At 40.3% G+C, this 23,615-nt stretch overlaps 1 protein-coding gene across 1 annotated transcript in view; it reads left to right on the plus strand.

Annotated features, from left to right (window-relative positions):
• Window positions 1–22,740, plus strand: part of hibadha (3-hydroxyisobutyrate dehydrogenase a) — a 34,593-nt gene extending 11,853 nt beyond the window's left edge. The window contains exons 5-8 of the mRNA XM_084739709.1: window positions 11,187–11,320; window positions 11,518–11,594; window positions 19,315–19,471; window positions 21,242–22,740. Of these exons, the coding sequence (XP_084595835.1) occupies window positions 11,187–11,320; window positions 11,518–11,594; window positions 19,315–19,471; window positions 21,242–21,400 (527 nt within the window). The 3' untranslated portion in view covers window positions 21,401–22,740. The remainder of the gene's footprint in view (window positions 1–11,186; window positions 11,321–11,517; window positions 11,595–19,314; window positions 19,472–21,241) is intronic.
• Window positions 22,741–23,615: the final 875 nt, after the last annotated feature.

Genomic DNA, 23,615 nt, shown 5'->3' on the forward strand with positions numbered 1-23,615 from the left:
TACTTGTAGATTCTAGATTTTTTCAATGAAAGGGAGTAGATGTTATTTTTAATAACAGTTTAATAATGATGTAATTGAACTTGGTCTTGAAACCCCATATCAGACATAAATTATAATTCCAAGCAGAGTATTTTTGTATGTCTTGAATATGTCTGCAGGAAATCTAAATGTAAAGTTTCTTCAAGGGATTATTCTGGTCCCAAAAAAGTCTCATTGCTTGCAACACAAATTTTAATCACAAAATATGAATAAGAGCTGGAACAATTTTCATTTTCAATTAATTTTTTTCAATTTGTGAATTATTTTCTCAACTCACTGATTTCTTCTAGGGTCTGACAATAGTGAAAAATGTCCATCACAAATTCCAAACTCTAAGATGATGTCTTCAAATTGTTTGTTTTGTCAACTATTTTGAACCCACAAATATTTAGTTAACTATCAAAAGACAAAGAACAGCAATAAATTCTCACTTTTGAGTAGCTGGAACAAGGTAATGTCTGCCATTTTTGCTTGAAAAATTTCTTTAAAAATGAATTGATTTTCAGAATAGTTACTAATTAACTTTTTCAATTTATCGTTAATTGACTTTGATTGGTGCAGCTCTAGTATTAGCAATGTTCTCATGTAATGCTGCAACTAATTATTAATTTCATTGTTGATTAATCCATTCATTATTTTCTTAATTAATGGATTAGTTATTTGGTATATAAATTGTCAGAATAGTGTTTCCAACAATGATGTCCTCACATGTCTTATTTAGCCCACAACCCAAAGATCTTGAGTTTAAATGTTTATAGTTAAGAAGGTGGAATCACAGAATATTAACTTTTTTCCTTAAAAAGTACTCAAACCAATTAATCCACTATCAAAATAGTTGGTGATTAATTGAATAAATCGATTCATAATCAATTCATGATTGATTCACAATGAAATCACCCCATGGTTTTCATTCTCTATTCTCTATATAATAAACACTTCCATTCATTCACTCTTTAGTTATCTGTAAATTAAGATTTTAGAACTTCTGAATCATCATTTCTGTGCCAACTCATTTCATTGTGGGATTCTAGCAAAAAGTAATTTCATGGTTTGCAATTTTTTTATGTTCCATTATGGGAACATTCATTCCGCATAAATGTGACGCCAAGAACTCTTAAATGAAATGATGGAAAGTAAATATATTGGAAACAGCAAATCAGGGAGTGATTTCGGACACTAAAGACCATTCTGTGTAAAACCTTCCACTGGTAGGTGTGATCACAGGAAGGAGCAGGAGAGCACTCAGTCTTTGAATGGGATTAATTGAGAAGATGAGTCTGGTAGCCTGAGGTCCATTAAATGGAGGTTGGTGATGATTCTCTGACACTGAGTTAAGGAATCAGGTTGGATGGGCAGGGGGTGGTGCAGTCGCAGTCTGTCATGTTGATGGCTTAGCACTACTATAGAGCGTCAGAGACTGGATTAGCATAAGAAGCCTCTCACTGACGGGTTCTGGTGACATAGAGGGGGGGAGTGAAGGGACAAGTGGGTGGTAGAGTGACCAGGAATGGTGATGATGGAGGGCTGGTGACAGGGGGCTGTAGCCCATGCTCCAGATGGAGGTAGACCCACAGCAGCTGGGGACTGGCTCTCACATCCCTGCCCCTATGTCATCTGCTGTGTACTTGTGTGTGCAGACAAAAAGTCAGCTGGTGTATGAGTCATAAAAACAGTGTCCATCAAATGTAACCCAAATGTCACTCAACCTAAAAGCGAATTAGCGTTCTGTCTGTGTGAAGGACAGTTTCTGCAACCGTGTGTGTGTGTGTGTGTGTGTGTGTGTGTGTGTGTGTATGTGTGTGTGTATGTGTGTGTGTTTGTGTGTGGCTGTGTGCTAACAGCCTAATTGGGGATCATTATTAACTTGCTCTATCCTAGATGAGTCTCATTGGGCCAGGGAAAGGATTGATTGTGGATCTCTCCTGCTCCCTCCAGCCTCTGTCACCTACCATTGACCAGCCTCTCCTCTACACAACAGAGCAGTTACTGATGATGATGATAATGATGATGATGATGATGAGGCCTGGCCTGATGGTCAATGGTCAGGCATTGCAAACGAAAACCTTAAAGGAGCAATATGTAAGACCCTAGCATTTTTAAAAAAAAGAGTACTGCAGTCCAAACTGAATTGGAGCTATGGATTTTATATTAAATTGGTTGAATCACTACTCCTTCTAAAAGATTATTAATGATTTGTTGTGACCCAGAAACAGACACTAAGTCATTCAGTAAATAATTCAGCATTAATTTTAAGTCTAATTAACATGAAATGGCCAAACAAGAACAGTTATTCTGGACTGGGATTGGAAATTTCAAAGGTGAACATGCTGGCTGTAGCATAGTTGTTGTTGGAGAGGCCAGTATTTCAATTTAGCATGTTTCCTTAATACCTGATGACAAAGGATGGTCATTTAATGATTTAGTACAGTAAATGTATTACATATATCTCTCCTGTAAGGCTGTAGTAAGACACTATGTTGACGTCTCCAAACTGAATTAACTCTTCCTTTCTTTTTTTCCTAAACCCAGAGTTTCTTGAGTCGCACTTGCCGAAGGTTCTCATGGAGAATTTGCGTGCAGGAGTCAGTTCTCATGGCTCTTGTGCTCGTTAACTGGAGTCGATAAAGAGTCTGTTTTTAACATAACGGCGTAGCATTAGCAAAGTTGGCAGATAAACGGTTGAAAGGTTCTTTTTTTCTTACGTGTGCAAACGATTTTGGTTAACTCACACCCTAGTATCGTTTCTCTCATTCACTTGATATCCGTTATGCTTTTTACAGGGCCTGTTTGGGTTTTTAATTTGTTTTAGAAAAAGATCTGCCCTTGGGTGTAATTATAATGGTGGACCACATGAGGCTGCGTTGTTTGCCTGTAAACATCCTACCCCCACTGGCTTACACTGCAGGCAGTCATCTCCCATTGACTCAAGGCTGTTACACTAAGTGTGAAGGCTCTTTTCAGCCTGAATTATAGATGACTGCAGCCGAGCCAAAACTGTAACTTTACATGTGCATATAGTTAAAAACTTAGTAGCAAACAATGCAGTATATTGCCAAAGCCTGAGTTTGTTTACACCAGATGCATTTGGACTTAAAGGTGTGACATGCAATCTGGCGTATCCTTAAATCTCTGCTGGCATTCTCAAAGTGAGAGCAGTTACATTATCATTTTAGGAAATGAGGTGTTTGGAGGAGCTCTAATGATATTATAAGGTGTTGTTTTGCTCCGAGTGTTTTTCCATATACTCTCTGGGGTGAAAAAAGCCGGGTTGTGGCACGTCGTCAAATGCGTCATTCATTACCAAACTCTGGGAACATCCCTTTTTTCTGTGTGTGTGTGTGTGTGTGTGTGTGTGTGTCTGCAACTGTGTGTGTTGTTTGTGTAGCCTCATATTCACAAATGTAGTTTAATTTAAACCCACCACCAATAAAAAGTGCCTACTGGTTTACATGCGGCTCGTAACTCAGAGACACGGCCTCAGAAGCTCTAACTGACGTCTTATTGGCGGCCGGCTCTGGGATCTGCACCTGTCCCTAGTACACACACACACATACTCAGGAACACACAGACAGACACTGCATGCACATGTACACAGACATTCTCACTTACTTTGTACATGCACACACCACTTCAAAAAGAATCCTAGTTTTAAAGGTTATAAGGTTGTCATGAATCGCTTTGGTTGATTCTTTTTGGGTGTAATGAAAGAAGTGCTAATGAATTTAGTGTTCACTACAAACAGGCCAAACCAAAGTTGTTTCTCTGATCTTCCTTTGCTTTTACACCACCAGCTTCACCCTCTTATGTTCATGGTTAGTGCCTGCCGTTGGAGCCTGCTGCAAAGCATCTGTCCTAATAGTGCTTGATTGGCTGCTTATTAACTCGAACCTCGTTAACAGAAGAGATCAGATGAAGGAGATGTCTATATCTCCTGTTACTTTATGGAAGCAAACTTGCATACGGGCCACACTATAGGGTTGGGTATTGTCTGAAAAATTATAATACCAGTACCCTTGACCAGTACCAATAGAGTACTTCATGTGATATCTTTTTTCCTACTTAATTCAGTACCCACCATGTAAATGGAAGCATTCCTGAAATGACCTCTTTCTACATTTTATGCTATTATTTTTATCAGATGCCACAGGTATATATATTATATAGCCATATATTAGAATATTTTGGTGGCATCTGTGCATTAGTTTTGGGAGTCTCTTGGCACTTCACTATTCGATACCATTCTGACTGCTATTATGTGATTAAAAAACGTATTTTAATGCATCAACATTTTTTGTTTCTGCACATGATATTTTTTTCTCACCGTGTGACAAATTTTTACTTTTAAAACATAGTGTGTTTGTAATGATCCATAATTTGTTTAGTTATTTTAGTTAGTTTCCTCTACAACGTACGGCTTAACTCAGTTCAACTCTACTTTCTTTTTTTGATTTTTCCATTACCAATAGTACCTAATATCTTGTACCTCGTACTTCCAAGCAAGCTAAAATCCCTCCAAGGTGTTATTGTGGTCCCTTGCTTGCCACACAAATTTTAATCACAAAATATTAACTAGGGCTGCTACTAAAGATCATTTTCATTATCGATTAATCTGTTCTTTTCTTAATTTATCAATTTAAAAATGTCTGAAAATGGTTTAAAATGCCCATCACAATTTCCTCAAGTCAAAGATGATCCATCAAATTGTTTGTTTTGTCCAACTAACTGTCCGGAAACCAAATATATTTCATTTATAATCACAAAGCACAAGGAAAGGCAGCAAATTCTTACATTTGAGAAGCTGGAACAAGGTAATGTTTGACATTTTTGCTTGAAAAAATACTTTTAACAGTTAATTGATTATCAAAACAAATTAATTTCCCGTCAATCAGCAGATCTAAGCCTGTACTAAACAATGACGTGAAAAACTGCAGACCACTGATTGGTTGTGAGATGTACTGCATGTCCTGGTATTTTTAAATAGCCAAGCTCACGACCACAACTTTCCTAACTGCTGCAATAGTTTCTCTACAGTGATTTGCTTGTTTAGGAGGTACTGTCTGCTGTGCAGTGGAAAAATGAAGTAGAGGTACCAAAAGCGACTAGAGTCAATTCGAGCCATGCTGTGGAAATATGGCTTTAGACGCAAACTTGCATTACAGTGTGGCTCCTGTCCAGGTCCTTGTTCCCTTCAACTTCATAAAAGCCAAAATGTTTCCATATGCTATCTTGTAAGCCAGGGGGTGCTGGTGGAATTGTATTAATCTGCAGTTTCTCACGCTCAGCCATCCTCACCAAAACTCAAGAAGTAGCCTAGTTTAGAACATAAACACGATGCACATGTATGTGTGTATAAAACTGATACAGAGAATAGGGTGTTAAATTTCTCGTTATTGACTTTTCTGTATTGATTCATAATCAATAAAAAGAGAGAATCACGATGCATCCAAGAATCAATTTTTTTTTCTTCTCTGCTTGTCACACTTAATTGCTTACTCAATCAAATACACTGTACTTTACTTCAGCACACCACAGACTGTATGGGTCGTACCTGCTGGGCCAATCGCATGTCACATTAAATCGAAACGCTTTGATGATTGGCTGTGAGCTAAACCACACAAATCGGATCGAATGCAGGCATCATTCGACTGGAGAAGCTTCAACACTACTTGATACTGGGTCATTTGGATATCACACAAGTACACATACTCACAGAGACACATGGATATACACATAGTGCGATATCTTCCCATACGTCATGCAGCTATCTGTAGGAGCCACGTTGGTTCTTTTCTCCTCCTCCTAACCCGTGCACTCTATGCAAGGCCACAGAGTAGCTCATTAATAGTCAAGCCAGCTTCAGCATGCTGTGAGAATATTTGCTTTGCATGATTTGGGGGTGAGGAGGTGGATGCTCACTACTCAGCCAACCAAAACTTGTTGTAACTCTGGAACTGGATGAGAGAGAGTAACAGAAAGAGGTGGTTCTTTCCCAAGGGAATTATTTCCCAGAAAGCATTGCCTGCTAGACATTAGAGTGGCACTTTTGCCTTTACTCTGAATCTGCTTTTGTTTTCCCTGAGAGAAGTGGCACTATGTACTATATTAAGCACTCTGGCATAATTATATGACGTAGTATTTGATGTGGCATTATATACATAACTTTTTCTCTCATGGACGTCTTTTTAATATTTCCATCCCTCTTCTACTCTTTCCTCTCCATCTCTCAACCCTGTATCTTCTATCATAGGTGCCCCCACCCCTCACACACACACACACACACACACGCTTACACACACATGCACACACACACCCCTTATCTTCCCCCCTAGGGGGCGTTGTGTAGTTGTGCAGTGCTAACGATCCAGGACTGTCACTCCCGCTGGGATGGATGAGCCGGGCGGACCCGGCGCTCAGGAAGCCTCATTAGGATTCCTCTTTAATCCGTCTCTGACAGGACCAGTCCGAGAATGGGATGCCCCCCCCACACACACGCACACACACACACACACATACACACACACAGTGCACAGACACTATCATAGAATTAGACGTCGCACACGCAAACACAAATGCACTTTTGCCCGTGCACACTGAACAGACTCACCAACACACGCGCACACACACACACACACACATATTGTTATGCTAATGATGTGTTATTCTTCCACCAACAAGGATCTTCCATCATCCCAGTGTCACTGCCTATAGAAATCCACTACAGATCATAAGAGCTTATTATGGGTGATTAGTTAATTTGAGGGAGGGAGAGTTGGGAGGGATGCTGGGAGGTAGGAAGAGAAAGATCGTTTTCCTTCTCCGCTGTCGTCTCTACATCTCTCTCTACTTCTCTCTCTCTCCCTTGCTCTCTTTTGTCTCGCTCTCCTTAGTGAGATATATTGATGAGCGTGTTGACTGTGTTATCAATAATCTCCTCTTTAGTCGTGCACAAACAGTGATATCTACTAATGAACCGGCATAGTTGTCACACTGCTCTTTCTATGTGTGTGTGTGTGTATTTGTCTCTGAGAGAGAAGCTCAGCCTAAAGCTTGAAAACAAGCAAATGAAATGTGGGAAAAAAGTGATGCAAGTTAAACTTTTACAACTCCCTGCAATTAATGAAAACTCTGTTTGACTTATTATTTCTTTTTCTAGGATATATGTTTTTACTTTGTTTTTGTTGTTTTTTGGCAAAAACAGACCAGACAGTACAGGAGACAGCAGAGTTAAAGTGGAATGCTTGAGAGGGGTGTCATCCCAAATCACAAACTTCATCACAATACAACATTATTTCTGCCTCGGCATGTCATTTCAATTCGATTCAGTTCAGGACTCTGTGATCAATATCACATTATGGGTCCATTTAACACATTTAGTTACATTTATGTCAACTTACAAAATGCAACTAAATTACGATTCTACAGTTTTATGACTGAATTCTCCCAGACATTAGGGACACAGACATGTCATGTCATGGACATTTCAAAATAAAGGCATATCTTAAAAATGACAATGCTCTTTTGATCATATTGGATCGTTGAATATTGAATCAATATATCGTTCCAGACTGATGTGTCGTCATACCCCTAATCGGTACCAAAAAAAATGAAGCTGGGTTACATTGCAGTATCGAGATCTGTGGGTACTGAAATCTTAGAGCTCTTTATGAGCCGTGACTTTGAATCATGCAAACTAGGCCTGCATAGTTAGTACAAGTACAATATCCAAATCACAGGAGCTGCAATTTTTTTAATAAAGGAAATGTGACAAAACAACATTATAATGAAGTACTATAGTGCTGCAGAGATGCCCTGGCCCACAAATTTGGTTCTCCAGATGTGAGAAAACATATTTGTTTTGTACAGACCCCAACAAATGTCATATAATTTCAACATCATCATGATTTTAATAGTAATCCATGAAATTGAAAATTATGATGTAAAAATGATCATCGATCAATTGTGATGTAAAAATGATCATTCCCACTAATCATCATAATCGCAGTATGATTGTTTTTGAATATCACACTGCCCTAATGTAAAGCCAGGGTATATTTAAGGAGGGACGCGTCTCTCACTCATTCATAATTCAAAGTCAATTCTGTTGGTCTTACTACAGGAGAAATTAAGACAGCATTCTCCAAACAAGATGAGCTTATAAAGAAGCTTCAGGTTCAAATACGATTTCCAGTTTTGCCAGAGTAGCACTTTGTCTCAAAATTATAATGACAGCATTTTCAAGAAAAGTTCTGTGACAATGATGCCTCAGGGGTGTCACAACTCTCCAAATCTATGATACTATTTGACTTTCAATTTTAATTCAATTTAAACTTTTTTTTTTTTTTTTTTTTTTTTTTTTTTTACCACTTACGGCTTTGCCATTGAGTTTTTATTTTTAAAGATCAACAGATCTGGTTTTATGCCCTGATAGCTGTCATTTACATTTTCAAATTCTTCTCTAAAAAGACTCTATATTGTATCAATTGTGATTATTGAAAGTGAAAACTCATTTTGATTGATTTTCAATTTAATATTGATATTGGTTTTAATGCCTTACTAAAGCTGTTTGGTCAAACAAACAATTTTTAGATACTGTAGATTAATTGAGAAGTATAAAAAGAGATTTTAAAAAGACAACATAAAGTAACAAGAAGGGACCTAAATCATGTCCATGGTCTGTGGACCATATGTGTGTATGATTGGTGTGTGTGGTGGCCTTATGTTGAGCGTGTGTCCATAGGCAGCTGCCGCAGCGTGGGCTTTGGGCTTCATTATATGGCCCTAATGACCTGCTGACAGCTCAACACTGACACTCACACACATACAATGTAGTGGCATCATCAGACACTTGACAACAGCACAGCCAATTAAAGAAGGGGGAGGGGAAAAAGACATGTATATTTATATTTATGGAGCATATAAATATACAGTAAGTCTCCTCTCCTCTCCTCTCCTCTCCTCTCCTCTCCTCTCCTCTCCTCTCCTCTCCTCTCCTCTGCAGTGAAGTCTGATAATGTGGCTTCAGCTGCTTTTGTCCCCGGCAATTCCCTTTTAATTATTAACACTGACATTATTAGGCTTTCACTATTAAGAGGCCTTTCATTAGAGCTAGACGGCACCCTAAAGAGAAATTTTCTCTCTGTCTCCTTCCCTTTCTATTTCTTTCTCCCCTTCTTTTGGGGAACCGAAAAGTCTGTCACTTTGCATGTATGATCAAAGCCTATCCCCTTCCACTGTAATATAGTACAGGCATTATATGACATGATCCCACACAAATTCCAAATTTTCTTAAGAAATCCAAGTGGGGCAAAGCATTAAAAATGCTGAAATCAGGGATGCCATATTTTCCCATCACTCTCCATGTTAAAAAATTGATTGGCGCATGTCTTCTTGTCTGATGTCCACACAAAGGTTTCAGTGCTGTCCACAGTCAACCAGAAACTGTGTTTTAGATGAGAAATGGAGTTTGATGTCTTGCATTGGATAACAGTACAGTGAATGTGCAAAAGGAAATTCTTAACCCTTAGATGCATACATGTGTCAAAATAACCTGGTTGGTTTGTTTTCTTGCATTTTCTTTGTAATGAAAACAAGTTTTACTTAAAAGCTAACATGTTTATGTTTTGTTTAATATTGTCGACATTTATGTTGGGACACAACTAATTCTAGATTGGGGGGGCAGACACTGATATTAGGGAGATATTGATATATTGGCCATTATTCTTTGTAGAGAATATAGAATATATACATGAAGGTGTATGGTTAACACTTGGTGTTAACCATACAAGATTTGTAATGAAGGCAGAATATTTTACAGTTTAACAAATGATATTAGTGCACTGAAATAATAAACTTTTGGGTAAAATTCCTGGACTGCCATTGTATTGTGTGTGTGAAAAACAGATAGATCTGCGGCAAATTTTGTTTTCTCCTGTGTGATTGTGTGTATAAAATATGTGTTTTCATTGTGTTAATGTTTGGGGCTATTCAGTGAAGCATTTAAGGGACATTGCAGAGGAGACTCGGGCCGGCTGGGTCCAGCCCACTCTGAAAAGGGGTTATTTCTGCATTAAGGACCCTGTGGAGTGACACACGGGGGGGGTGAGGTTGCCTCCTACAACATGGCACGCTCCTTAAGCCATCAGGCATGGGGAGGGACGCCTAATTGAACATGATAAAGTGTAAAGTTAATTACCCCTCACGCCTGTCACTGATACCCCCATAAGGGGGGCTGGCCTCAGGCACAGCTGTTGGTGTGTGTGTGTGCGTGTGTTTGTGTGTGTGTGACAGAGAGAGTAAGGGTGACAGGACAAAAGGCAAGGGCTCCCACGAGAGTTGTGCAGAGGATGATGGCAACAATCGGCTTTTAAAGATACCTCTGTCCCTCTGGTGCTCCACTACTTAACACGTCTGTCCCACTATGAGTCTAACAAACATTCACAGAAAAATACACAGCTGACCTTTTAGACACAGTTGGTAGTGTTGAAACAGTCAAGTGGTTGCTATATGATGCTCTTTTGTGTGGCAAATCCATATATTTTAGTTGGATACACGTATTTATTTGCGCTCAATTATGATTTTCCAGCACTTATTGAGAGATTTGTTAAATTTAGCTCACTGTGTTGCAGGTCCACAGGTCTGTGTTTCAGAGACTGCGGACTGATCTGTGGAATTTGTCTACCAGAGGTGTGAACTCGAGTGACATGACTTGAACCCAAGTCAGAGTCGAGACAGATTGAATGACTTTAGACTCAACTTAACAAAATCAAAAGAACCAAAGAGCTCAACTAGGACTTTAACACCAATGATGACTCATGACTTCACCTGGACTTGAGTCTTTTGACTTGAAAATACTGTACGTGATACCTTCCTCCAAGCCCAAAGATTATTTGTAAAGTGTGACACAAATTACACGGTGATGCAACAGCTTCCAAGTTTGTTCAACATTTAAAGTTGCACAAAGAACAATAAGTCAAGTCTCTGTTGTTAAAATTGCATCATATTAGGTGAAGAGTTCATTTTGACTCAGAACTCAAAGTTTGGGACTTGGCACTTCCAAAACAATGACTTTGTCCCACCCCTGTTGTGTACCACCAAGTGTAGTATGTGCTCACCATTAACCTCTGTCTTTTAACATGTTGTGTGTTCAGGTGTCGGGGCTGCCAGCATGGCCAAACTGACCTTCATGGTGGGTGGACTGGAGGAAGAATACAATGCTGCGCAGGAGCTGCTCACCTGCATGGGAGCCAATGTTGTGTACTGTGGCCAGGTTGGCACTGGACAGGTAAAGACCCATCCAAAATAAAGATTTCAAAATGTCCCTGTTAAAAATCTTTTTAGAGTGTTTGATCTAAAGCTGAGTCATCTTATGATTTTGTCTGATCTACCTTTTAATTTTTTTCAACATGTCTTCTGGCAAACCTCCTCATATATACACACAATAAAAGTGTCATTTCCTGCTTTCTCGTCAACCCTCTTTAGGCAGCTAAGCTCTGCAACAACATGCTGCTGGCCATAGGGATGATTGGGACCGCAGAGACCATGAACCTTGGCATCAGGTACTGTCAGCCAACACTGCGCTAAGCTGCTTCCTACCTGTTATCCTAAGGGGAAGTGCAAGGATGAAACACTAGATTTACATGAGCAAGGCTAATGTACAGAAGCTGTAATAATAGTTAGTGGTAGAGCACAGAAAGAAATACTGGGAAACTCATGTGTGGGCTATTAAATGTGGATATACCCAACTTAAACTTACACCTAAAATGAAAAAAAACAACTTTTCAAGTCTCCCTGTTGTGTTTACAAGTGGTACCGTTGTTTGTGCTGCTGCTGCAAAGACAACACCTGTAAACAACACTCATTCACTTCCCATTTCCTCTGAGCTGAGCTCCATGGAGAAATGACACCACTTGGAAATAAGAGTGAATTTAACATGTTGGCTGAAGAGGTAAATTGAAAGCTATTGTAATGATGAGCATTGCATAGTAATAACATAAGTAGCATTCACCTACTGCTTCACACAAACAAGTAAAGCTAGAGCAAGGTAGAACTGCAACAATAAGTCGATTAATTGATTAGTTGTCGACTATTAAACAAATTGCGAAATATTTTGATATTTGATTAATTATTTTGGGTCATTTGAAGAAACAATGTCCAAATACTTTGATTTCAGCTTCTGACGTGAATATTTTCTGGTTTCTTTAGTTCCCTTTGACAGTAAACTGAATTGACAAAACGAGACATATGGTGATGTCACTTTGGGCTTCAGGAACCAGTGATCAACATTTTTTACCATTTATTTTGACATTTTATTGAGCAAACAACAAGTCGATTACTCAAAAAAATTATTGACAGATCAGCTGATAATGAAACTAATTGTTCGTTGCAGGCCTATAGGGGCTGGCGTCAGGGTTGAGGGAGGGGTAAAGAAAGAGTGTGAATTTGTTAATTAATTTAGTCTATAATGGAGACATAATTTGCCCAGCAGCAGACAGGTGAAAGCAAAGTTTATAGGGAACTAATCTAAATGTAGATGGTGTTGTTATTCTATAGCCATTACGCTGAGCAGTCATCATTTACTTCATAATTTAGCAAAGTTAAAGCAAAAAAGTTGTCTGTTTCCACTTACTAAATAGAATATGATCTACTAATCACAATATGTTGTTGAAATACAGATACAGCCTTGTGAGGCGTAACGACATGAAAAAAACAGGGTTCAGTAGATCCAGTGGGGCTAATTTTTCTTGATGACGGATGTTGAGCAAGAAAAATTTGGAGTGTCCAGAAGTTTGGTTGTAAGAAGTACAAGCACCATGAATTTAAAGAAGGCACGTTTGACTCTCCCAGTTTTAGCCACGCATGCTTCGACCTAGCCCTTTAGATATAGCCGTCACTATAAAAACAATTACTATACCAGTGATATCGCTGTAACATTGGCAGTAATTTACTACTTCAGCACAGGTTTGGAAATGTGTATGTGTGTGTGTGTTTGTGTGTGTGTGATGTGTGTGTGTATGGTTTATGGAAGTGGGAAAGGGTCAGCCCAGCCCAGAGTCAGAGAGATGGATGAGGGGGTGGAGCCACAGACTCTGATTTACATCTCCTGATTGAGCTCTCACCACCATCCTGTCACACAACCCTGTCACTGAACATTGCCTAGAAATCCCATCATTCATCATACCTCATCCTGGCGCAGAGCTGCTTTGGCCAGGAGGAGGAGAATGATGGGAGATGAAGTCTTTGGAGTTAAACCAAAGCACTAAGTTTCGACCTGAAATGGCTCACATAAGGATTCTGGACAATAAGCGTCTTTTGGAAATTTTGGCACAGTCTTAGAAATAAGGGTTCTTCCTGAAGGGCTTTTTAAAAACAGAGTTCGTCAAGGGTTCTTTGTGTTCCAGTAAGAACCCGTTTCAGCTAAAGAATCCTTTTTGGAGGACAGAGTTCTTCAAGGATTGTTGAAATCCTCATTTCATCAAGGGTCCTTTGTCCCATAATATAACAAGAAACTCTACAGAACCCACTGAATGTGTTGTAGATAAAACCCCTGGAGGATAAAAGGATCTCTGTAGAACCCCCTAGGTTGGTTCTAGATAAAACCCTTGGAATATAAAAAGGATTTTGGTAAAACCCTTGGAATATTAGAAAGTTCGTGGCAGAACTCCCTGAGTGTTCTATGTTAAGTGCTTGGAATATTAAAAGGTTCTTGGTGGAACCCTTAGAAGAGAGAGTTCTGCTTCCAGTTCATTACACCATATTAGGGTCTCCGTAGAACCTCTCATAGGGGGTTGTGTGTGAAACCTTTCACAAATGGTTCTAGGTGTAACCCTCATTGTTGGGTTCTAGGTAAAACTCTCTGAAAGGGTTCCAAGTGAAACCTGTATAAAAGTTTCTATGAGCAACCAAAAAGGGTTCTCCTATGGGCAAACTAAAGAACCCATTATGGTTCTATTTTGCACTTTTATTTCTAAGAGCATAGAACAGGTTAGGTCTCACACAAATTAACTTACCAGAGCCATCAGATAAGTTTTTCACCTTATTATCCAATCTGTTTATACATTTCCCCTGCCAATAATAGACAGTTTCCTCTGTTCACCGTGTTACTATTATTTGTTTTTATGGGATTTGCACCCAGTTGTGTGTATGTGTGTGTGTACGTGCGCGCACATGTACGCGAATTGCTCTTCTCACAGTGCAGCTGTGTTAGTGCAGCTGATTTATCTGTGCTGAGACAGAGGAGGAAAATTGGCATGAGCAGTCGCACATAAATCCCCCCACTAGGCCTCTGAAATATGGAGGCATTAAGGGAGCAACACAGATTTACACATTGCCACACTGTCTCTGATGCACGCGCACACACACACACACACACACACACACACACACATTTAGACACACAGATTTACATCTACAGACACTGAAGACAGCAGTTTTCTACCGAACTACAACAACTTCTACTCACTGTGCACATCATTATAATGTATGCCCATGAAAAAAGTATAAGGATACTAATAACTGTATCTGTTCTTCGCTTTAAATATGAATTATTTTTTACATCTTCACAAAACTGACCCATATTCGTGTACGTGTGTGTTGTGTGTGCGTGTTTCACTGCCCCCCACCACTTCTGACTAGCCAATCTCTAGGGCTTTATTATAGGGTTTGACAAAGACTGTCATCGTTTAGAGCGAGCCCACACCCGTAAATCTCCCATGCTGCATTGCGGCCCAGTCGCTTATGCAGAGAGGACACTTAGGCGTACGTGTGCGAACACACACACACGAGACACACAAGACACAGTCCAACACAAAGGAGACTGAGCACTCACAGCCAATTTACAGGAAAACGGCAATAACATTTTATCATGCTGGACTTGGGCCTGATAGAGCTGCCCTTTCTTCCAATATGTGTGTGTGCGCGCGTGTGTGTGTGTGTGTGTGTGTGTTTCTCCTTACCTGTACATGCAGGCGAACACATACACACACACCTCTGTTCGTCAAGCTAATTTGTTGATCTCAGATGGAAGCTCGGGCCGTCTCCAACAGAGCGTGACGTTCTCTTAGTGCAAGGAATGGCCACGCATGACAATTATGAGCACACACACATGTACACACTGTCAAACCCACACGCACACACACATACACCCTGCTTTTCCGCCGTCCTTTCTTTCCCGCTCTTTCGGCTTTTCTTCCCCATCCCTATTTGCTTTACCTCCTCATTTTATTCTTTTCTTTTAATCCCTTCATCTCTCCTCTCTTGCCTCCTCTCCACCCGCCGTAATTTCTGCATGCAGCCAACCAGTCAGCGAAAGAGGGGGATGAGAAGCTGTGGAGAGTAGCCGAGAGAGGCGGCAGCGATTTTAATGATGCACATGAAGATGAAAGGAGAGGAAGAAGAGGAGTGAGGCGACTGGCCCAGGCAGGGACATGAAGCTTTTACCGCTTGTGGTTCACCTTGCATGCTTGTGTATCTGCACTCATTCATGCATACAAGGCATGCAGTCGCTGTCACTGAAGCACAAGCAGCAGCGATGCACATATTTGCCCCATTATTCATTTTATGGGGGAGAACGACAGGCGAATTAAAGGGTGTAACAACACACAACCCTTTGTGTTGAGAGACAGAAACGGGTTTGAACACAGACACACATCTCTTCATTTAAATGAATTGTGAGCATATGTTCCAGTGAAGATTAAAGTTGGGTGATAAACATGCTTGTTGCCTCTATAAATGGGACAGTAAATGCTTGTGTGTGTATATGTGCTCGTTAGCTCTTTAATGTAATAATAAATGGGGGGACGGGTTGGGCTTCCTTTCCCGTGGCATCAGACGAGGACGAGAAGCTAATCGCAATGAAACAGACAGTTAATACCATCGCTGCAAATGAACTCCACCTGCCAGAACTCCCCCAGCATATAAACACATAAACACCCTCCCCTTATTTTCATCTCCATCCTTCTCTCGCTCTTGCATTTCTTTAATCTGTGGCAGCATCACGCAGCAACATGTTCGTCTCACTGTCCGTGTCTTAGTGTGTTTATCCATGTCAATCTTGTTAAACCGTGACATGTCCTCTTCTCCACGCAAATTACTGCGGGCGAGGAACAACACCACTGCGTCAGCTAATAACCATGGCCGTGTGTGTGTGAGTGGTTGTGTGTGTGCGTGATGGGAGCAGGAGGGGAACTTCATTGATTTATCGTTAACAGAGGACAACAGCTCCCCGTCAGCGTCTCTAGTCGCTATAACAAACGATCTGCGCGCTCGGACGCGCTTTATTGTAGCTCAGCCAGTAACCTTTTCAGCTGCTGACCCAGAACGCAGGGAGGGGCTGCCTGCATGTGTGTGTGTGCACGCCGGAGAGATGGGGGGTTTGTGCACGATGTCAAACATATGTCCCCCAGAGTCCTCAGACAGGGACGTGTCAGCAGGGAAGACGAAGGGGAGGAAGAGGAGAGGGAGAAAGAGAGTGGGAATGAGGAGAGGAGAGACTGACTCTTAGAAATAAGGGTTCCAAAAAGGTTCTTCCAGAAGGGCTGAGGTTCTACCCAGAACCATTTGCTTCTGCAGAACCTTTTTTTGAAGAGACAGTTCATCAAAGGTTCTTTTGTAAGACTATTGGTTCCATTAAGAACCCTTTTCATCCAAAGAACCTTTTTTGGAAGGAAGAATTATTTAAGGCATGGGTGTTAAAAGATCCTCACCCTCAAATATTAAGATGTTTATGCATGCTTCAAATGGTACTTTTAAATCTACATGTATCTGGAATCCCCTTAATCAGTTTTATTTGATATGCGTTCTTGTGTTTTCATCTGTAGAATACAATGTGGTTCTTTTTCGAATCCTCAGAAGACAAGAGTATTATAGGTGAAACCCTTATAAAAAAAATTAGATCCTTTTGGTGGCTTATACAAAAAAAAAACCCTTGAAATATAACAAGCTTGGGTTCTAGATGAAACCCTTGAAATATAAGAGGGTTCTCGGTAGAACCCCCTGCGTGGGTTCCAATGAAACCCTTGGAATACAAAAGGGTTTTTGATAGAATCCTATGGGTGGGTTCCAGATGTAATGGATTTCATCTGGAACCCACCCAATATAAAAGGGTTCTTGGTCAAACCCCTTGAATGGTTTCCTATTGGTGCCCTTAGAAGGTAGAAAGGCTTCGGATAGAGGCCCCAGAGACGTTCCTGGGTGGAACCATTACAACATAGAAGGGGTTCTCTGTAAAACCTCTCTTGGGGGGTTCTGTGTGAAACCTTGCACAGATATTTCTAGATATGTTGAGTGCTAGGCAGAAGCCCCTGAAAGGATTCCAGGTGGAACCTTCATAAAGGGCTCCACCATGAACCAAAAAGGGTTATCATATGAGGACAAGCCAAAGAACCCTCTATGGTTCTATTAAGGAGCTTTATTTCAAAGAGTGCAGATGGCGTGGGGATGTTACAGACCTAAACTAAAGAAGCCATCATCAGAGAGACTGCCATTAAAAAAAGAATCAAGCTAAAACACATGTTTACACACACACTCTCAGATATTTGCACGCATGCAGCATCTCCTGTGCCACATTTCCAAATAGTTTGTTAAAAACGCAAGAGAGGGCTAAGCGGACACAAAAGAGACGAAGGGTAAGGGAGGAGGGAGACATGGAGAGAGTGTAAATGCAATTCCCTTTCTTAATTAGTTAGTAGACAGCTAATAAAAACTGTGGTAGTAATGGCAGAATGAGAGCCAGGTGGAGGGGGGGGGGGGGGGGGGGGGCTGCTGCTGGCCTTAAGGACCTATGATGGTTTAATAGTCATATTGAGAGCAGAATAGAGTTACAGGCCTGTAAGTAACAGTGAACTGAGGCAGCCAGGGCTTGATGTGGTCAGCTTTACACTGGCCTCTAAACCGTTAATATACAAAAGCTGCACGGCCGACACAGACACTATAGTTACACCCTCCCTACTGTAATGGTTGGCACTTTGTTTCACTCCCTGCTTCTGTCTGCGCTCTCTTTGTTTCATTTGCTTCTTCTTATCATAGCCTGGAGATTTGTCCTCTTGCATATGGAAGTGGGTTGCTGCAAAATGGGGCAGCAAGGGAAGTAAGAGTCTATACGTTGACAGCGAGGTTTATGGCTCCCCTGTGCTGCTTAACCACTTCTCCTCCTCCTCCCTCCACTTTCTTTTTTCATGAAAGAGGGATGATGAAGGATAGATGTGCTGGTAAACATCAATACTGCATTAGCCAGCATTACAAAGCCTTCAGCCATTAACACTGAGGAATGGTCGCAACCTAGCATAAGGTTCAATGGAGGTCAGTACAATCACCAGCCGCCCCACACCCATCTTTTTCCATGTTCCTCTTTTGCTCCCGTTTTGAAAATTAATTCCATAATCAGCGCTCTTGACCCTTCCATTCCACCTGTCCTATTTCCTTACCGCTTCTAGGTTAAGTCCTCTTTCTTTTTCCACCTCACTGAATCAATCATTTTTATCTTCCACACAAGAATCTGTGATATTAGATGTATGCTTCTGTTTAGGAGACATTTATGTCACACTGCATACAAGAGATGTTCTTAGATTGATATTTGTTTCATAAAAGATAAGACAAGACTGGCCTGTGAACTAATACATGTAAACAGGGGAGCTCCTGTTTTTCTGGATGAAAAGCGCTATAAAGTTTATATTTCCCAACCCAATTCATTAAGTCATTTTTATATTCAAGCGTTTATGATGGAGCAGGAAAAAAAGGTTTTGTTTTTTTTAATTATTCCTTGTAGATCATAAACTCTTGAATATAAAAACAACTCATTCCATTTGGTTGAGAAATGTAAATGTTATTGTGCTTTTTATCCCCAAAACTGCAGCTCCCTTATTTCTATGTATTTGTTTACAGGCCAGTCACGCCTGGACCTGTATGGCAGCAACATTAGCGTACCATCCAAAGGCCAATGCGACATGTATGCATGTACGTCCATGTAAAACAAAAAACATGGTTTCGCAGATACTAAGAAGCACGTATGCCTTAGAGTCGGTGATTTCCTCTTAAATAATGCAGCAGAAATGTGAGTTTAGTCAGGAATAAACATGGACTAAAAGATAAAAGTAAACTTTTTTGAAGTCAAGATCACAGCAATGCTAAATGATTTTCGGTGGACTAAATAACAAGTTGACGAACAAAGGCAAACTCAAAGCTTGGGAAGTTGTCGCAGTTCATTCCTGACACCTTTAATTGGTAATTTCTTCAGCATCTGAAAGTCTGATACTGACCTCTGTCTCCTTCTCATTTTCCTAGACTGGGTTTGGACCCCAAGCTGCTGGCAAAGATCCTCAACATGTCCTCAGGTCGTTGCTGGTCCAGCGACACGTACAATCCAGTCCCTGGTGTCATGGAGGGAGTCCCCTCAGCCAACAACTACCAGGGCGGCTTTGGAACCACACTAATGGCCAAGGTACAAAGCGATCTCTGTCATCTTCTTTGTCTTCACCATCAGCTCTGACAATTTCAGAGCTCTAAATCATAATTATTTTCATTATTGATTAATCTCTTGATTTCTTCTTTATTTTGCTTGATTGTGATTCTTTCACAAAGAAATATGTTCATATAATTTCTCAGAGCCCAAGCTGAGCTCACATTTCTTGTTTACTACATCCAACTTTCCAAAGTTTAAAGATATTTACAATTTACAGTGAAATAAATCAGAGACAAGCGTCAAATCCTCACTTTGGAAAAAGCAGCGTTTGGAATGACTTAAACCACGTACCTAAGTTGTGGCCATTTAATTGTTCTCAGTATCTCAACCCTGCAGTTTGCTTTGTCTCACTTAACTGTTCTTTTGTCTGTGGGATATTCCTGCTCTCCTCTTCACCATCCCATCTGTGACTTATTGTGTGCCACTTAATTTTACTGTCGCTGCATTAACTGGGTCAGTCTGTGGCTGTGTATTATTTAGTCCATCTGGGTTTCTGTTAGTGCTGTCAAATATATTGATTTATCGATACATATTGATTCAGAATATTTGAAGTGATTTCAAGAGCAATTTCCCGCAGTATCAAGACACCAGTACCAGCTGCGCTTTTTCAGTCTCTTCAAGGGCTGATACAAAACAGATAGCAGTTTCAGAAAATGTCCCCAATGTTGTCTAAAATGCAGCACTGACTAATATGTGAGTCTATGCACGGGTCCGATACAGCTTAATGTAGTAACCCTAAAATGGGACCCTGCTACTTCTCAGCGGCATCCATCCCATACACGAAATGTTATAGTCAGTGAAAGACATGTTTACCACGACATCAGAATATGTTGCAAAGTCTGACTTATTGTAGCCAGTTTGTGGTAAGCAGAAGATCTCTGCAGTTTGTATCAGAAGGAGGAATAATCAAATGGATTGTGTATTTCGTAGTGGGAGTTTCTTCAGTGTTTTAGCAGAGCAAAAGCCAACACTGCAAACCTGACTGAGTTAGGTGACTGACCATTTGTACAATGAGTATTCTATACAATCTGTTATTTTGTTCTTTTTTTTTGTTGATTGTGAATCAATGATCTGGACTGGACTGAACTGCTTGGGGTTGTGGGAATAAAAAACTGACTCTTTACCAACTGGATTGAACTCAGATATTTTTAAATGTGCTGGCATCGGATCTGCATTCGGTATTGAATGATATGTAAAGTTCGGGAATCGTTATGGGTGAGGAAAAACTGGTATTGGAACGTCTCTGCTCTCTTCTGTCCGATGCAAACTGACACACACCGCTGCTACCCACATAGTCCTGCCCCCTCTCGCTCACTCTCAGCACTGTCTTCTTCTCGTCACTCGTCTCATCCGCTCCAGTATAAGACAAAATATTAGCTCACAACAGGCTGTGGTATGTTGTGGATTTGTTATAGCGTTAGCTTCTTGTTAGCTCAAGATGGTGAAATCCATATCAAATTCAGGCACTGGTACTATATCAGTTAGGTCTCACATCGCCATGTTATAGCCTTGTTATATTTAGCCTCTTTCTAATAAAAATTTAAAATTTAATGCCCTCAATGTTCCTCATGGCATTCATGAACTTCAGCATTGTGCCAGTAGAGTCTAATAATACACTTCCAGTGTGTGCTCTGCATATATCAGCCTTGGTAGTTCTATCACACATACCAAATTTAAGAAATCTTATAGAATAGTCTGCCATTCTGATGATGTTAGCCCACCTATCTGACACTGTGTCTCTGTTTCTAGGATCTTGGTTTGGCTCAGAACACTGCCACCAACACTAAGACACCCATCCCTCTGGGTTCCCTCGCCCACCAGATCTTCCGAGTCATGTGCTCCCGTGGCTACGCTAACAAGGACTTCTCATCTGTCTTCCAATTCCTACGCGAGGAGGAAGGCCAGTGAATGGAGGGGGATGTTACCATACACACACACACACACACACACACACACACACTACACAACCACACACCCCAGTGCCCCTTATCCCACTATGCTCAGGAGAGACTAAGGCCTTGCCCTCAGGCACAGATCTGTGGTTCAATTAACATACTGTATGTCGACACATGTCCCCTCATTGCATTAGCTGAATCATATTTTCAATTCACGGCTCTCCCTCTGCATGGGGGAAATGCTAAAACTGACCTTAGATCACTATCTAGAGACAAAGCAACTCCTGTCTTAGTCTGAGAGGCCACAATGGAACATGAGAGGTAGGATGAGGTGCTGCTGGTTTACATGTAACAATGCAAATAATGTGTTTTTTGTGGATGATTGATAGGTAATAAGTGCATGATTGTTCAAGGTTTGATTTTTGCCTGTTACCCAAATGACTCGGACCTGTCCTTGTTAAGTAAAAGAGGACAGAAAAGACACAAGTTACAGTAAGGGATTCATACAGCGTCAGAAATTTAATTGACAAGACAGTGCAGGAGAGTGCAGAGTTAAGGTTTTTCCATGAGAAGAAAATCCCATATTCACAGTATTACATGTCACATAACCAAAACTGGCCACACTGCGGGCCCAGAGTTTACTTGTTTTGTCTGCTTTTGGCAGGAAGGTGATGTCATTCAGTCATCCTGCCAGCAAACATACTGTAATTTTTCAATCATCCTGCTTATTTTTTCCCTTGTGAATACACCAGTGTATTCACGAGGCATAGTAGTTCCAGTTTTTTCATACGTTTAACAGCATTTCAGTCACCTCTCACTGGGTTGGCCAGTTCTGCTTGTTGAAATACTGTGATGATATATATCTGGTTATTTTTGCACTGTGTGCATCGCAGTGCGATGTGCCGGGACATTTTGATACAGTTACAGAATCTCTTTGAACTTACCTCACTTCTCTATTGTCTACAACTGCTTATCGAGCCGCTGGACTATTATTTTGTGACCAATACTGTTTAAATTTTATACGGTTCACTACAAAATGTTGTTCTCACTGTCAAGCACTTTCTCTCGCCAGTTTTTACTTTAAAGCCTATCCTCACATATTTCTCCTCTCTCTCTGTCTTTGTCTCTCAGCTTGTACAACATCTGTGTAAAGTGTAAGCGAGGAACGGTTCCTCCCTGCTCTGAACAAATGTATATAATGTATATTTCATTTTGTTGTGTAGTATTAAAGAGGAATCTAAATGCTGTCACCTTTTTTTAGTAAAATTCATGAATAGTGTCTACAGTTTGTCGTTGCTCTGTGAAACAGATCCTCAGTCACACTGTAGCCTAAAATAAAAGATGTTCTGTGTATTTGGTGTTTGCCTGGCTTTGTAACATGAGTACAGTAACTGTGGATATAGCCATTGTCATTCAAAGTATAATTCAGTACAACTCATGTAATTATCTGTCAGCACTGAAGAGGTCCACACTGTGAAAACAGAGCTTACAATTTTAACTAATAATTGATGTTCAAAGAAGATATCCACTTATCTCAGATGCAGCTGTGTTGCGTGTGTCACTTCAGTTTTGTAAAAAGAAAATCACACACTGCTCTTGCTCAGCATCCTCGCTGGTCACAATAACCTTTTGGTCCATCTGGATCTTTGTCAAAAGGGTTTCAAACATTTCATATAACATTGACGTTAAATTGATAACACTCCACTGACACTCCACTGTGTGCAACTTTTAATTGATGGGAACAAAGACACAAAACCTGTTAAAAAAATGTGTTAGCATGCTTATGTTTAGCAGGTATAGCGATAATCATCTCCACCGTCTTAGTTTCTAAAGTAGATCTAAGGCTGATGAGAATGCCTTAAGGTTTGCAGGTATTTGGTGAAAAACAAATTGGACAAATAAACATTTTACAAGCTAAAAAGTTTAGGGGTCATCAAATTTCACGACAATCCATCCCATAACTGTTTAAGATTTCATGCAAAACTACATATCTGATACAGATGATATAGACAATAATTGTCTGTATTGTGTGGTTTTGTACCAACAAATCCACTAGATGTCGAGTTATTTCTAGATAAGTGAAAACTGGTGGTGCACTATAAAACAACATACATGAATTTAGTGGGCTAAACAAATCTTTTGTCGTGAGTTAATTATTAGAAAAACATGAAGATTTTGCTTATACCAAGCAATACCAAATGCATTTTTTCCTAACAAAACTTTATTTC

This window comes from Lutjanus erythropterus, chromosome 16 (genome assembly GCF_056507025.1).
Source record: "Lutjanus erythropterus isolate fLutEry1 chromosome 16, fLutEry1.hap2, whole genome shotgun sequence".
Lineage (NCBI taxonomy): Eukaryota > Metazoa > Chordata > Actinopteri > Lutjaniformes > Lutjanidae > Lutjanus > Lutjanus erythropterus.